General features: G+C 43.3%; 3 protein-coding genes across 4 annotated transcripts in view; 2 read left to right on the top strand and 1 right to left on the bottom strand.

Moving 5' to 3' along the window:
- LOC130299635 (zinc finger protein 420-like) overlaps window positions 1-3,528 on the top strand; it is a 41,186-nt gene extending 37,658 nt beyond the window's left edge. The window contains exon 10 of the mRNA XM_056551481.1: window positions 1,671-3,528. Coding sequence (XP_056407456.1) covers window positions 1,671-2,887 — 1,217 coding nt within the window. The 3' untranslated portion in view covers window positions 2,888-3,528. The remainder of the gene's footprint in view (window positions 1-1,670) is intronic.
- Window positions 1-17,338, top strand: part of LOC130306231 (uncharacterized) — an 870,792-nt gene that overhangs the window by 210,677 nt on the left and 642,777 nt on the right. The window lies entirely within an intron of this gene.
- The window catches only part of LOC130277291 (zinc finger protein 345-like), a 304,690-nt gene that overhangs the window by 118,956 nt on the left and 168,396 nt on the right, over window positions 1-17,338 (bottom strand). Inside the window, exon 1 of one of the 2 annotated variants that reach the window (XM_056528309.1) lies at window positions 8,723-8,807. The exons of the other annotated variant lie outside the window; for it this stretch is intronic. The gene's annotated coding sequence lies outside the window, so the exon portion shown is untranslated. Of the gene's footprint in view, window positions 1-8,722; window positions 8,808-17,338 lie in introns of those variants that run through there. 2 annotated transcript variants of the gene reach the window in all.

Below are 17,338 nucleotides of genomic sequence, written 5' to 3'. Positions count from 1 at the left end.
TGCAGTGCTCGCGGAATCCACGCAAAGAATGAACAATTCCGCCGCGGAAATTCCGCAGTGTGAACAGGTCTCGCGGAGACCCATTCACACTAATGTTAAGTTCACACCGCGGAGTTCCGTAGTGTGAACGCACCCTTACCATCTGAGAAGATAAAGAGCCTCTTCCACAACTACCACAAAAGACTTCAAGCTGCCATTGATGTTAAAGGGGGCAATACACTGCATTAACCCCTTAAGGACCTGGGGTTTTTCCATTTTTGCATAGTTTTTTTCCTCCTTCGCTTTAAAAAATCAAAACGCTTTCAATTGTGCACCTAAAAATCCATATGAGGGCTTATTTTTTGCGCCACCAATTCTACTTTGTAATGACATCAGTCATTTTACCCAACAATCTACGGAGAAACGTAAAGATAAAAAAATATTATGCGACAAAATTTAAGCAAAAACACCATTTTGTAACTTTTGGGGGCTTCCGTTTCTACGCAGTGCATATTTCGGTAAAAACGACACCTTAACATTATTCTGTAGGTCCATACGGTTATAATGATCCCCGACTTATATAGGTGATTTTGTCGCACTTCTGGAAAAAATCATAACTACATGCAGGAAAATGTATACGTTTAAAATTGTCATCTTCTGACCCCTATAACTTTTTTATTTATTTTCTGCATATGGGGCGGTATGAGGACTCAATTTTTGCGCCGTGATCTGAAGTTTTTAACAGTAAGTTTTGTATTGATTTAACTTTTTGGACGCTTTTTATTAATTTTTTCATGATATAAAAATTGACCAAAAATACGCTATTTTGGACTTGGGAATTCTTGTTGCGTTTACGCCATTGACCGTGCGGTTTAATTAACGATACATTTTTATAATTCATGTTTATTTTTATTTACACTTTTTTTTTAATGGGAAAATGGGGGTGATTCAAACTTTTATTAGGGAAGGTGTTTAAATTATCTTTATTTAACTTTTTTTTTTTTTTTTGCAATTTTATAGCCTAGAACACTGCCCACACTGATCTTTTACATTGATCATTGTTATGCCATAGGATAACATTGAACAATGATTCTGCTGCTTGAATGCTCATGCCTGGATCTCAGGCACGGAGCAGTCATTCGACGATCGGACACGCAGGAGGAAGGTAGGGGACCCTCCTCATGTCCTCCAGCTGTTCGGGACGTATAGATACGCCCTGTGTCCTTAGGAGGTTAACAACTGGGGTATGTAAACTTTTGATCATGATCATTTGGGTAGTTTTTGTCGTAATAATGATTTAAAAAAAGAGTAAACACAGTTGTTTGACAATAAATGGCTTCAGCCGACCACTGACCGTGAGTGTAAGAAACGTTTTTGTGTTATCGTTCATATTCTCTGAACAATGGTTAAGAAATCATAAATTCTGCAAGGGTATGTAAACTTATGAGCCCAACTATTTGATCATGGGGGGGGGGGCATATATTTATAAATGCTATTATAAGCAGAAAAATCTGTCAGTCAGTGCTCGGAGTGACCCCAAAAATAAGGAAACTATAAAGGGGGATCATCTCCTCTCCTCTGTATTCTCTTCTGGGGTCAGGTGATCATCAAAAACTGCAGCAAAACTTCATGTGTGTTTCCAACCTAATAATATTTTATACATTTCCCATAATCCATTTTTATCCCAACAGAAAATCCCAGTAAGAATTCTGAGGGAAACTTCATGTTATACCTGAATGATAAAGGAGAATATGAAGATATGATGGAGCGCTCCTCAGGAGAAGACCTCCTTACCCCTAATGTCGATCCAGATCTATCCTGTAATAATCCACCTGATCATGAGGAACCTTCTGACCAACAACACATTGTTACCACAAGGACAGATCAGGAATATGGGAAAGGTTTATATTGTGATGAATGTGGGAAAGAGTTTACAAAATGGTCAGATTTTGTTATACACCAAAAAAGTCACACAAGAAAGAAGCAGTATGTGTGTTTAGTATGTGGGCAACACTGTAAAAGTCAATCACATCTTATTATACATGAGAGAATTCATACAGGTGAGAAGCCATATGCATGTTCAGAATGTGGGAAATGTTTTATAAGTAAATCAGATCTTGTTAAACATGATAGAATTCACACAGGAGAGAAGCCGTATTCATGTTCAGAATGCGGTAAATGTTTTATAAGTAGGTCAAATCTTGTTAAACATGAGAGAGTTCACACGGGAGAGAAGCCGTATTCATGTTCAGAATGTGGTAAATGTTTTGTGAGTAAGTCAAATCTTGTTAAACATGAGAAAATTCACACAAGAGAGAAGTTATATTCATGTTCAGAATGTGGGAAAAGTTATAAACAAAAACTACATCTTTCAAAACACGAGAGAATTCACACAGGAGAGAAGCCATATTCATGTTCACAATGTGGGAAATGTTTTATACAACAATCACAACTTTCTAGACACGAGAAAAGTCACACAGGAGAGAAGCCATATTCATGTTCAGAATGTGGCAAATGTTTTATAAGAAAATCGGAGCTAGTTATACATGAGAAAATGCACACAGGAGAGAAACCATTTTCATGTTCAGAATGTGGGAAATGTTTTTTAAGTAAGTCAGATCTTGTTATACATGAGAGAATTCACACAGGAGAGAAGCCATATTCATGTTCAGAATGTGGGAAATCTTTTATCAGAAAATCGCATCTTTCTGGACATGAGAGAACTCACACAGGAGAGAAGCCATATTCCTGTTCAGAATGTGGTAAATGTTTTAGAAGTAAGTCTAATCTTGCTACACATGAGAGAATTCACACAGGAGAGAAGCCATATTCATGTTCAGAATGTGAGAAATGTTTTGTAAGTAAATCAAACCTATCTAGACATGAGAGAAGTCACACTGGAGACTGATAGCTGAAATAATAAATGATAAAAATACAATAACAGTAAAATGTGATGTTTCTAAGTTCTGTTGTGAGAATTAACCCTCAAATAAACTCCATAATGAAACCTAAGCAGAAGCTAAAGCCAACATCATCTCTTGGTCATCAGCACCTGGGGTCATGTGACCTTTGTTGGTAAATAACGGTAATGAGAAGTAATATGTAATGCTATTGTGTATCATTTAGTAGTGACTTGTAGCTCTACACTACAGTATGATTGGATGATTTCTATGGATGATAATGATTGGTGATTACTATGTATTACCTCGGCCTCATTTCCATTAGAAATATTACTGATTGTATCTCATGTGTCACTTCTGTCCTATCAGGATCAGGACACTTCTGTGTTGTCACCAATAACCCTTAGGCCGGGGTCACACACAGGATTTTGGTCATATTGTGTTAGAATTCTTCTTATAATGGGATTAGTCATGTGATGCGGTGTTATTAGTGTGTATGGGGTGTGATGTCTTCTCTGATTTACAGAACTGTACAGCGACTGACGTGGTCTGATACAATTCTGTAAATGGAGGAGCAGACTGATCAGTATGGACCTGTGTATAGGGAAGAGACACTGGAGTGAAGTGGGGGGGTAACCAATCCCCAATCCCGTCCATCAGTCAGGATAGCGCTCTTGTAGGTGACTGGGAGAACTGGTTCATGTGAGTCAGGAGTGAGAGAGACCGGTCCCATATGGTGAATATTCTGTCAGAGTTGAAAATAATAACATTTTGTTGTTACGTCACAAAATTTAATCCATACACCTCAATTCAATATTCTACATTTGTCACCCCTAATAAATAGTCCACAAAGAGCGGATGAATGCAGCCAGTGCACAGTACCCCCCTCTATCACTGTCTGCTATGAAACGTTTGCATTGTTTTTTAAATGGGGGGGAAAAAAGGCGCACCTGTTTAGTGTGAAACCTGGGCTTGCTTCTGCTTCCACAGAATGTGAATTTGGGGCCTAATTCTGGATCAAAGCACCCGAATTTCTTCCTCATCAGAGAGCAAACTGTTCCTCTTCTTACTATCAATGTTTGTTAGACATGAGAATATTTGCTCACATAAATATCATGTTGAAAACTGAATGAGGATGTCTACAGCTTATTGAGATATTGTGGGGTATTCTTGTTGAATCGAAAGCCAAAAAATTTCGGTATTGACCTCGGTAAAGGGGTATTCCAGGATCTTTTTGTATTTGACTATGCTACAGCGGCTGTACAGTTAGTGTAGTACATAATATAGTGTCTGTACCTGTATTCTGTTATCACCCCAATATTTATTTTTTAACAGCATACAAAATGACTCAGGTCTCGGGATTTCCCAGGTTGCAGCGCATCGAGACCTGACATCACTAGTCAGGTGATCAGAGGGAGCCGATCTTGCTTAAATTTTGCAACAGCTGTAGGCCCCCTGGTTAGAAAACACTGTTTCAGTGGGGGTGGTGGCTGATGTGTGGGAGGAAGGAAAGTGACCTCAGACTTTCAAGCATGGAACTGTGGGATGTGTAGTTTAGAGTACAAAATCCAACAGTTGTGGCAGGTAAGTACTAATATTACGTTATGGTGGATAACCCCTTTAAATTTGGATCTTTAGTGTCCTATCACACCTCAGTTCTTCTGTGCAGTGGACAAATCTGCAGAAAATGGATTTCTAATCCAGTCAAATGACTCGGAGGATAATGAAGGAAAATATTGCTCACGGTTCTCTGACAAGGGTTTCAAATGACTGATTGCTAATTTAACCCCTTAACGACCATGGACGTGTAGACACGTCTAATGGACGTTAACGGGGTATGACACGGGCTCCCGACTTGAGCCTGCGTCATACCAGCCCCCAGCTGATTCTTGTAGCTGGGGGCCGGCGTTAATAGCCGACATGCGGTGATCGCCGTGGCCGGCTATTAACCCTTCAGATCGGCGCTGACAAAGCTGACAGCGGCGTCTAAAGGTGCCTTTATCACAACAAATGCCCCACAGGGGGTACCAGGGTCATAATATATTCACAACTATTTTAGGGGAAACCCCCAAGGGGAACCCTTAAACTAAGTACCACCTAAAATCTAACTTTTATTAGTCTTATTAAAATGTTAAACTAAATAGTAAATATATGATTTCCTTACGGTGTAATCTACACCACTAATTGTTTAAAACCACAGCCTCGAAGCAACTCCCATTGTGATATTATTGTAATAACTGCAATTAATGCCAAAATGATTGCACATTGATCATCCTCTTGGATGTGATGATCTGTTTTTGGGGGGTTGTAAGTGGCTGCTAATTAAAAACTCCGAACATTAGCCAGCGCCTCCAACGTTTCGCTGGCACCCCAGCTTCGTCAGGAAGGGCTGGTGGCTAATGCATTAGCCACCAGCCCTTCCTGACGAAGCTGGGGTGCCAGCGAAACGGTGGAAGCGCTGGCTAATGTTCGCGTGATCGCGCGAGGGGGGGGGGGTAGGTTGTCGATCCACTGCTGAGGTAGCCTGAGGGCTTACTTCTCCTTCCATGCCGGATCTGGTGCTCTGAATGATACAGCCTGGCAGGACCAGGCTTTATCATTTGAACGCAGAGCACACTGATCACTATGGTTCTATACAACCATAGTGATCTGTATGAGGAATCTAATTATTCCTCCTAAAAGTCCCCTAAGGGGACTAAAAGTGTTAAAAAAAAAAAAAAAAAAAAAGTGTTTAACACACACATTAACCCCTTCCTTATTAAAAGTTGAAATCGTCCCCCTTTTCCCAAATTCCATATAAAAAATATATAAACATAATAAAAATAAACATTTGCGTATCGCTGCGTGCGTAAATGTCCGAATTATAAAAGTGTATTGTTAATTAAACCGCACGGTCAATGGCGTATGCGCAAAAAAATTCCAAAGTCCAAAATAGCGTATTTTTGGTCACTTTTTATATCATGAAAAAATGAATAAAAAGCGATCAAAAAGTCAGATCAATACAAAAATGGTACCAATAAAAACTTCAGAACACGTCGCAAAAAATTAGCCCTCATACCGCCCCATATGCAGAAAAATAAAAAAGTTATAGGGGTCAGAAGATGAGAATATTAAACGTATTTTTCCTGCATGTAGTTATGATTTTTTTCAGAAGTGCGACAAAATCACCTATATAATTCGGGGATCATTCTAATCGTATGGACCTACAGAATAAAGATAAGGGGTCATTTTTACCGAAAAATGTACTGCATAGAAACGGAAGCCCCCAAAAAGTTACAAAATTTTCTTTAATTTCGTCGCACAATTATTTTTTTTCCTGTTTCGCCGTAGATTTTTGGGTAAAATGACTGACGTCATTACAAAGTAGAATTGGCAGAAAAAATAAGCATCATATGGATATTTTAGGTGCAAAATTGAAAGGGTTATGATTTTTAAAAGGTAAGGAGGAAAAAACAAAAGTGCAAAAACCGAAAAACCCATGGTCCTTAAGGGGTTAATAACTTCTTCTACTAGTCTTCAACTAGAGATGAGTGAACTTACAATAAATTCGATTCGTCACGAACTTCTCGGCTCGGCAGTTGATGACTTTTCCTGCATAAATTAGTTCAGCTTTCCGGTGCTCCCGTGGGCTGGAAAAGGTGGATACAGTCCTAAGAGACTCTTTCCTGGGACTGTATCCACCTTTTCCAGCCCACCGGAGCACCGGAAAGCTGAACTAATTTATGCAGGATAAGTCATCAACTGCCGAGCCGAGAAGTTCGTGACGAATCAAATTTACTGTAAGTTCGCTCATCTCTGTCACTAACAAGTTGATTTAATAGAGGAAACATCTCATTATTTGGTGTCTTTCCCAAATTTTTTATTTAGTGTGAAAAGCCAGAAGTTTGTCAGTGATTGCGCAGATTTCCCTTTGGCCCCTGGATGCTGGAGTTTAATTGGTTCAGACGTTGGTATATACCAGCCAGCTATGCTTATTTCTGCACAAATTCATTATCATCCAAGACGCTTTCAAATCTCCCTTTATTGCAGTTCCTAAATAATGTAAGCAACTCGTTTCTAGGATCAAATACTCTTTGTCAGAACTTTTCCTCTTGAAAACCATCTGACAGCAGAGTGGCATCGAGAACTACTTTTTAAGGGGTTCTCCCGTGGAAAACCTTTTTTTTTTTTTTTTTTTTAATCAACTGGTGCCAGAAAGTTACAGATTTGTAAATCACTTCTATTAAAAATTTTGAATCCTTCCAGTACTTTTTAGGGGCTGTATACTAAAGAGAAATCCAAAAAAGAAATGCATTTCCTCTGATGTCATGAGCACAGTGCTCTCTGCTGACCTCTACTGTCCATTTTAGGAACTGTCCAGAGCAGCATATGTTTTCTATGGGGATTTTTTCCTGCTCTAGACAGTTCCTAAAACGGACATCAGAGAGCACTGTAGTCATGACATAAGAGGAAATGCATTTCTTTTTTGGATTTCTCTTTAGTATACAGCCCCTAAAAAGTACTGGAAGGATTAAGATATTTTAATAGAAGTGATTTACAAATCTGAGAAAAATACGATCTGTGCAGCTCACAGTGTCGGGCGTGCGAGGTTAACTGAATATTCTCACCCACAGAGAATCAATATAAGAAATGTTTTATAAGGGACAGGGTCTCAGTCCTCAGCGCGGATGTTTGTTTTCTCAGAGAAAAGGAAAAGGATATAGTAATATATTAAACAACAATTCTTTATTAAAAAATGTTATGATTAAATAGAATAGATATTTTCATGCACTTACCGCAGGGTCATGCAGAAGGGCTTTGTGAAAATTCTTACATATTAGATACCGTGTATACATATATATTCCCAAGTAAAAAATTATAAAATACATAAAATAATATAAAAATTGCAAGGAATAACGTGGACAGTGATTGTTATTATTCCAATATTGCTGGAATGACTTCTGGAAACATTAAATCCTGAAAAAAATATCCTAATAAATGGATATTATCTTTGTCCGTAGCAACCTCCTATGAGGTCAATCTTATTACCAAACAAAATTCATTAATCCTGTAGAATTAATTCTCATAAAAGAAAATGTCCTGCAAAGAAAAATCCTGTATGTGAAAAAGTCCTGTGTATGAAAAAGTCCTATATATAACAAATCCTGCAATAAAGGAAAAAGTCCTGCGACAGATTTCTGCAAGATCCTAATAGGTCCTCCACCTGTTAAAGGGAACAAATCATCAGATTTTACCCTATATAATGCTTGGCAAAGCGTTATATAGGGTAAAATCTTTATTTTCACCATTCCCGGGGGACGCTCCTGCCCCCAGGGATGGTGAAAGATATGAAGTTATAAACTAGTCACCGCCGTGGCCGTAAGTATTCACCTGGGCGGGGATCTCTTCTCATCTACTCCTGTTCTTCGGCCGGGAGCGACGCCCCCTCCGCTTGATTGATGGGCAGCGTCATTGTTCCGCTCACTGAACAGACGGAGCAGAGCGATGACGCGGCCCATCAATCAAGCGGAGGGGGCGTCGCTGCCAGCCGAAGAACGGGAGTTGGTGAGAAGAGCGCCCCGCCCAGGTGACTACTTACGGCCGCGGTGGTGACTAGTTTATAACTTCATATCTTTCACCATCCCTGGAGGCAGGAGCGTCCCCCGGGAATGGTGAAAATAAAGATTTTACCCTATAGAACGCTGTGCCAAGCGTTATATAGGGTTAAATCTGATGATTGGTTCCCTTTAAGTAATAACACAGTTCATGCAGCTTTAAGTGGCGCTCCGTATTGTACTCCGTGCGTTATAAATATATTAGTGCCTGAAATGTGAAAGTTGTCGGCACTTGTTTGTGCCACTCACCACTCCTGCGATACCGATCTATGGGTTTTTTTCAGCTCAAGCTGGGATGGTGTTGGTATACCGTACTCACCAGCGAGCGGGTCAGCTGATCGGGTAAGGAGCGCGGGTCAGCTGATCAGGTAAGGAGCACGGGTCAGCTGATCAGGTAAGGAGCGCGGGTCAGCTGATCGGGTAAGGAGCGCGGGTCAGCTGATCGGGTAAGGAGCACGGGTCAGCTGATCAGGTAAGGAGCGCAGGTCAGCTGATCGGGTAAGGAGCACGGGTCAGCTGATCAGGTAAGGAGCACGGGTCAGCTGATCAGGTAAGGAGCGCGGGTCAGCTGATCAGGTAAGGAGCGCGGGTCAGCTGATCAGGTAAGGAGCACGGGTCAGCTGATCAGGTAAGGAGCGCGGGTCAGCTGATCAGGTAAGGAGCACGGGTCAGCTGATCAGGTAAGGAGCACGGGTCAGCTGATCAGGTAAGGAGCACGGGTCAGCTGATCAGGTAAGGAGCACGGGTCAGCTGATCAGGTAAGGAGCACGGGTCAGCTGATCAGATAAGGAGCACGGGTCAGCTGATCAGGTAAGGAGCGCGGGTCAGCTGATCAGGTAAGGAGCGCTCACTTTCAAACGGCTTTTTCTTTGCCACAATTAATTCGAATAAAGAGTTCTCTGTGGAGGTACAATGCCGTGCTCTGTTGCAATGTCCAAAGTAGAATGTTATCAGCTAATGTAGGTATTCGAATGGTACAGTCATCCTAAGGAACAAAGTCCGAGTATTCCTCACAATGTGAACAGGGGTCAACATGCTCCGGTATCTGTATATTTGACCAAACGCGTTTCGGGGTATTAGTATAAGGTTATGTAACCCCTTCTTCAGTGGTGCATGTGTTATTACTTAACAGGTGGAGGACCTATTAGGATCTTGCAGAAATCTGTCGCAGGACTTTTTCCTTTATTGCAGGATTTGTTATATATTAGGACTTTTTCATACACAGGACTTTTTCATACACAGGACTTTTTCTTTGCAGGACATTTTCTTTTATGAGAATTTAATTGTACAGGATTAATGAATTTTGTTTAGTAATAAGATTGACCTCATAGGAGGTTGCTACGGACAACCACAAAGATAATATCCCTTCATTAGGATATTTTTTTCAGGATTTAATGTTTCCAGAAGTCATTCCAGCAATATTGGAATAATAACAATCACTGTCCACGTTATTCCTTGCAATTTTTATATTCTTTTATGTATTTTATAATTTTTTACTTGGGAATATATATGTATACACGGTATCTAATATTGTAAGAATTTTCACAAAGCCCTTCTGCATGACCCTGCGGTAAGTGCATGAAAATATCTATCCTATTTAATCATAACATTTTTTTTAATAAAGAATTGTTGTTTAATATATAATGATATCCTTTTCCTTTTCTCTGAGACAACAAACATCCGTCCATGACTATTTTTATATAGGAGTGCGCTGAGGACTGAAACCCTGTCCCTTATAAAACATTTGTTATATTGATTTACAAATCTGTTTAACTTTCTGGCACCAGTTGATTAAAAAAAAAAAAAAAAAAAAGTTTTCCGTGGGGGTACCCCTTTAAGGCGGGTGGAATTGAAGAAGAACTTCACGGTGAAGGAAGCAGAGGGTGGTGATAATATTCGGATTTTTTTCTTTGATAATTGTGACAAAGTCTTTAATTGACCCAATCATTGAGGGAGCACCATCTGTGCAAATTCCAACACAGCTATTCCAGGATAGCTTGCAAGATTGTAAATAGAAGATAAGATATTGAATATATCTATGCCTTTCGTGGTTTCTGGTAGCTGTTTACAGCAGCAAAAGTCTTCAACTATTTCACCATCATTGACAATGTGGTGAGGGTGTGATGATTCAGGGCAGATGGAATTACCCTAGGGGCAATAACGCCTTGTGTTTGTGACGCCAGGGCGTGGTTTAAACACTTCACCACCCAAAGGTAGGCTGCTGGATCCTGGGCTAGGCACGAGGCAAATTACTCCAATGCCAAGTTACGGAACAATGGCAGCTTTACTGAGTCAGACAGATTTGCAGGATTTAGGAAAAAAATTCCTGGGTATTCGGCGCCAACCGTGGATGGAATAAGGATTCAGTACATCTTGATAAATTCAAAGTTTCTTTATTCGCCGTGTCAAACACGTTTCGAGGTCTTGCACCTCTTTCTCAATGACTGGCATACATCATGCCACAGTCATCGAGAAAGAGGTGCATAACCTCGAAACGCGTTTGACACGGTGAATAAAGAAACTTTGAATTTATCAAGACGTACTGAATCCTTATTCCATCCACGGTTGGCGCCGAATACCTGGGAATTTTTTTCCTAAATCCCGCAAGCCTGCTTCATCGAGTGTGGTGCCACAGATCTCGAGCAACCCGGACGGCTTCACCACACACAGAATCCCAAGGGATCACATATACCAGATGCTCACAAGGTTGTTGTGTGCCAACACAACCTTGGAAGGTGAGACTACAATTTATATCCACCTTTCTGTGATTACCCAGTAAAAACATACTGCCCAATAGGAAGCTCTGTTTTTGTATTTTTAATACAGCCCAACATTTTCCTGAGTCAGACAGATGTAACAGTCTATACAACTTGGCTGGGCCCAAGGAGGTGACCAGTGACCCCAGGGCCTGTTGGGACTTTATAGTGGACTTGGACAATTTGGATGCATGGCCACGCTGACTTACTTGGCTGGGACTGACTATGACTGACTTAACCCCGTTTGTAGCTTACCAGGCTTTGACTTGGAGCTAGTGGACTTGTGGATCCGTGGCTGCGTGGTAGACTTTAGGCCTCTTTTGGACACCAGACACTCTCTCACAGGACTTGACCATACTGCAACTCAGTAGAGAAGAGCATAAGAGAGTGAGCTAGCTCCACCGAGGGTTTATATGGGGGAGACTTGGAGGGGTCCCATAGGTCACCCTGTAGTCCAGGCATAGGCAACCTTTGGCACTGCAGATGTTTTGGACTACATCTCCCATGATGCTCTTTAAGCCAAAATGCAGACAAAGCATGATGGGAGATGTATTCCAAAACATCTGCAGTGCCGAAGGTTGCCTATGTCACAGCAGTAGTAGAGGTCCACTTACCTTATCTTGGCTCCTGTCCTGGCTTGGTCCCTGTAGTCCTAGTGATGATGTCATTAGAGGCGGAGCTACAGCCGGGAGCCAGGCTGGTGAGTATGCCTTTGTTCTCATTATTCGTTTTGCATAATGTAAACAGAGCTTTTCTGGCAGTGTGTTGCCAAGCAGGGAGTCTCCAGCTGTTGTTAAACTAGTAAGAGGAAAAGTAGTAGACTGCACTCACCATGTGTAGATAGAGCTTTATTAAGACTGATAAAGCTTAGACATCAGCTCGTGGAAGCGCGCGAGACACGTTATACAGTCCTGCCCTGCTAGCCCCTGTACCTCTTGTCTCTGCCTGCCGAAGATGTCTAAGCTGTATCAGTCTTAATAAAGCTCTATCCACACATGGTGAGTGCAGTCTACTACTTCTCCTCTTACTAGTGTATGCACTTCTTCAATATGACTTAGCACCACCCGCAGTGTAGTATATACTGTAGGTTCTGTTCTCATACTGGACTCCTTCCTCCATTTCTTAGCACGGTCTTCGTGGTGTAAGTGCCGGTCTACTATTCTTCAGTCTATTTGTTAAACGACAACTCCCATCATTGGGAATAAGGGAATTTGTAGTTCAGTAACAGCTGAAAGCTTCCTATTTGCAGAGGCAGCTCTACCATTAAAGGGGTACTCCGGCACCGAGACATCTTATCCCCTATCCAAAGTATAGGGGATAAGATGCCTGATCGCTGGGGTCCCGCCACTGGGCACCCCCGTGATCTTGCACGCAGCACCCCGTTACCATCAGTCCCCGGAGCATGTTCGCTCCAGGTCTGATGACTGGCGATCACAGGGCCGGAGCATTGTGACGTCATAGCACTGCCCCTGTGTGAGATCACACTCCGCCCCCTCAATGCAAGCCTATGGGAGGGGGCGTGAGAGCTGTCAGCTGATGACTGCCGATCACGGGGTCGGAGTATTGTGACGTCACGCCCCCGCCCCCGTGTGACGTCATGCTCCGCCCCCTCAATGCAAGCCTATGGGAGGGGGCGTGACAGCTGTGGGGGGCGGGACAGCTATGGGAGGGGGCGTGACAGCTTGCATTGAGGGGGGCGGAGCGTGACATCACATCGGGGCGGGGCTGTGACATCACAATGCTCCGGCCCTATGATCGCCAGTAATCAGACCCGGAGCGAACACGCTCCGGGGTCTGATTGTAATGGGGTGCTGCATGCAAGATCACGGGGTCCCCAGCGGAGGGACCCCCGCGATCAGGCATCTTATCCCCTATACTTTGGTAGGGGATAAGATGTCTTAGCGCTGGAGTACCCCTTTAAGCAAGTTAGGCGGTCGCCTAAGGCCTTGCACTCGCCTCCCCACTAATAAAGTAACATGAATGGCAAGGCGTACAACGTACACATCGCCACTCAGCTCCTGTACTTCACCACCGACGACGATTCTTCTCCCGGTCCTATGTCTAAGGCATGCAGGCAAAAGCTTCTACTGCAGGCCGTGCGCAATGAGATGAGGCTTTGAGAAAGCAGGCTGTCACGCCCCCTTCCATAGACTTGCATTTAAGGGGGCGGGCATGATGTCATAGGGGCGGGGCTATGACATCACAAGCTCCTGGCGCCGGCTCCAGCGTTCGGAACAGTTTGTTCCAAACACGGAGTACCTCTTTAAGAGTGCATAGGGGAAAGGGTTAAATTATCCTTGCATGCGAGGGGGAGTTTTATATATATATATTTATTTCCACATACGGACATCAGGTGGTTGTTTATTTATTTATTTATTTTTTAAGGGACTGGAAAACTAAGAAAACAAACATTAACTCTCCTTTCTCCATTCCCCCGTAGCGGTGCTATAGCTTGTTCCACTGGTCCGGTTTTCTTCCTACTTCCGTGTGTATGGATCGTTACACTGCGGTCAGCGTATCGCCAGCCGCAGTGTTGTCTCGCTTCCACCCGTGATAAGCTGAGCACAGTGTCATGTTAGGGGCCTGAGGGAGAGATTTTGGCGACACCAATTGTACTTTGTAATAACATCAATCATTTTACCACAAAATCTACCATAGAAACCCAAAAAAATGATTCATGGGACAAATGAAGGTTGTCAGGAAGTCCCCCGACATTAGAAGATTGCTGACAGGCTGAATAGTTTCCATCCAGAAACGCTTGTGTCTGATAGACCGGATGAAGAACCTTCTATAATCATTGTCCAGTCCCCGGAGATGTACAGGAGAGTAGATGTCTGCCCCTACTCTAGAGCTCCTTTTTGGAGATATTCTAGAACAGGGGTACTCAACTGGAGGACGGCAGTCCAGATCCGGACCACGGCCGCCAGTCACCCGGACCGCCCGCCGCCAGATCTCCCCATTAATTTGTATAGGTGTCTTTAAGACACCGATACAAATGAATAGCGGCGGCCCGGAGCGATGGGAACAGTGTGTCCCAGCCCGGCCACGCTTCTCCAGTGAGGCAGACGGCGCGATTAGCGCTGCCTGCATCATCTGCTCTGGCGTGGCCTGACAAGAAGAGGCCAGAGCAGCGGAGCAGAGCAGGACCTCGGACAGGGATCCGGTGAGTAATTGTATTTCCCCCCCACCTGTCACACTCCAGTTGTTGTATTACTACAACTCCCATCATGACCTTCTGTCTTGTGCATGATCAAAGTTGTAGTTTGCAACAGCTGGAGAGTCACAGTGGCAAAGTTCATGTGGGGGACAGCGGCATCATTAATTCTGGGGGATAGTAGCATCATTATTCTGGGGACAGTGGCATAATTAATTGTGGGGGCACAGCAACATCATTAATTCTGGGGTACAGTGGCATCCTTAATTCTGGGGGCACAGCTGCATAATTCATTCTGGAGGCACAGCGGCATCATTAATTCTGGGGGAACAGTGGCATCAATAATTCTTTGGGGTACAGAGGTACAATTAGTCGGTACAGGGCACAAGTGTTTGTCGAAAATGTATTTGGGGGCACAGCATGTGGCAGTAATTGCAGGGGAATAACATGTGGCAGTAATATACCAGGGCCATAGTATCTGGCAGTAACATACCAGGGGCCCAGTGTGTGTGGCAGTATTATAATCAGGGGTACAGTGTGTGACAGTATTATATTCAGGGGTTCAGTGTGTGGCAGTATTATATTCAGGGGTACAGTGTGTGGCAGTATTATATTGAGAGGGTACAGTGTGTGACAGTATTATATTCAGGGGTGCAGTGTGTGGTAGTAGTATATTAAGAATGTACAGTGTGTTGTATTATATTCAGAGGGTACAGTGTGTGGCAGGTTTATATTCAGAGGGTACAGTGTGTGGCAGTATTATATTCAGGGGTACAGTGTGTGGCAGTATTATATTCAGGGGTACAGTGTGTGGCAGTATTATATTCATGGATACAGTGTGTGACAGTATTATATTCAGGGTACAGTGTGTGGTAGTATTATATTCAGGGGTACAGTGTGTGGCAGTATTATATTCAGAATGTACAGTGTGTTGTATTATATTCAGAGGGTACAGTGTGTGGCAGGTTTATATTCAGAGGGTACAGTGTGTGGCAGTATTTTATTCAAAGGTACAGTGTGTGGCAGTATTATATTCAGGGGTACAGTGTGTGGCAGTATTATATTCAGGGGTACAGTGTGTGGCAGGTTTATATTCAGAGGGTACAGTGTGTGGCAGTATTATATTCAGGGGTACAGGGTGTGATAGTATTATATTCAGGTGGGCAAAAAATGCTGAAGGTGACCGCCAACAGGCAGAGAAGGACAGGGGAGTTGAGACAGAATGGGAGTACGGGCAAAAAAACAAGAGCCTCGGAGAGGCCTGTAGTCAGGGCCCCCTGACGGTTTCCGCCCTTGGAACCCCTGTAGCACCTAGCGCTCCTTTTCTAGGAACCTCAATGCTTCTAGGTCTTGGCTTGGGAACCAGATCTATTCCCATAAAGCCTGCCAGAGATTTCCCTTTCCTATCAGACAGCCCCTCCATTATGCAGTCAAGTTCCGTCCAGAACACAATGCCAGGCTCATACGCCATAGCACAGAAAGTGTGCTTCAAAGAGGTATCAGACCTCCAGGGCTTAAGCATCAAAGGGTGACGGTCCACAGAAGAGAGAGCCATGGATTTTGAGGCTAACTTCAACTGCTGAGAGGTGGCATCACACAAAAAAATCAATAGCAAGGTTAGTCGTCTTGCAAGAGGCCAGGATGTCATCCCTAGAGACCCCCTGGTCTAGGTCGGCCTGGATCTGTGAAAACCTTTCAGAAATTTGGCTACCTCAGTAGAAACTATCGCCACAGAAGCGGCGGCTGAGGCTGTGGAATAAGCCAGTCTGAAAAAGCGCAGTCGGCCTTGCGGTCCATAAGGTCCTGAAGGCTAGAGCCATCATCTGATGGGACCATGGTCTACTTAGATACCTTACAGATGGCCAAATCCACCTTAGGAACAGGACCCCAGGAAGGTATCTGGTCTTCCAGCATGGGAAATATGCTCTTAAAGCGTTTGGAAAGCACGGGACCTTTTTCCGTCTTCATCAAAGACAAGAGGGAATCATTTGCTTTAAAGGTCCTAGGCCCCTTAGGGTCAGATGTAGAGGCTTCACCCCAGTCAACATCACAGTCCCTCGACCTGATGGACCTAAGCGGCCGCTGTGTTTTCTCAGGAAAAAACAAATACTGAAACTTGTCTTCTTCCGAGGATGAAGATTGTGAATCTTCCTGCGCTGCATCCCCAGACACCTAGGTAGTGAAGAAGGTCTAGCTCGCTTGGTAGCCACCAGCTGTTTCAGCTCTTCTATGGAGGCTCCCATGGTGTTCGTGTTGGAGAATACGAAATCCTTCACCCAAATGACCATATCCTGCATGGTCGGATCTTGCTGGGCATGACACCTAGCACGGCAGGATGGACAGCGGGAGAACTGATAGTTGTCCTCTAATAGTGCCTGACAGTCATGGCACTGAAGGGGTTTCCTTTTAGAGGTAGCCTTCTGGGAGCCGTCTGCCGAGGACACACTCTTAAAAGAGATAAGAGTAATTAAAACAATGGGAAGGTAAAGGGAAGAAAAACATTATCCCTGAACAAGCAAAAATTTTACCTAAAAAGGTAAATCACAAAGGTGCCAAATGTCGAAGAAAATAGCAGGATAACAAATTGCTATATACTCAGAAACGCAGCACTTGAACACAAGTCTCAAGCACCACCGCTCCAGGAGACCCAAAACACACAGAAGCAAGCTTAAATAGTCTCTGGGGTGCCAAAACTGAGAAAATAAATAACATTTATTATAACAAGTAAAAGATTATATCCAAACAAGACTAGAATTAAGAAGGCTGCCCGTAGTGCCAAACACCGGAGAGAACAGCCTGAGCTGTGAAACACAAGCGGCTGGTAGACAGAACCCCCCCCCCCCCCCCCCCATATAAAACATAATAGGTGACACAGGGTCCAGAAAACCGGTCAAAACTTGTCTAAAGGACAGAAAAAGAAACACAAGGGGGCGGGGCTATTCTTCCCCTTTATGT

The sequence above is a fragment of the Hyla sarda genome, chromosome 1, assembly GCF_029499605.1.
Source record: "Hyla sarda isolate aHylSar1 chromosome 1, aHylSar1.hap1, whole genome shotgun sequence".
NCBI classification, from domain to species: domain Eukaryota; kingdom Metazoa; phylum Chordata; class Amphibia; order Anura; family Hylidae; genus Hyla; species Hyla sarda.
This window is presented reverse-complemented; position numbering and strand designations above follow the sequence as displayed.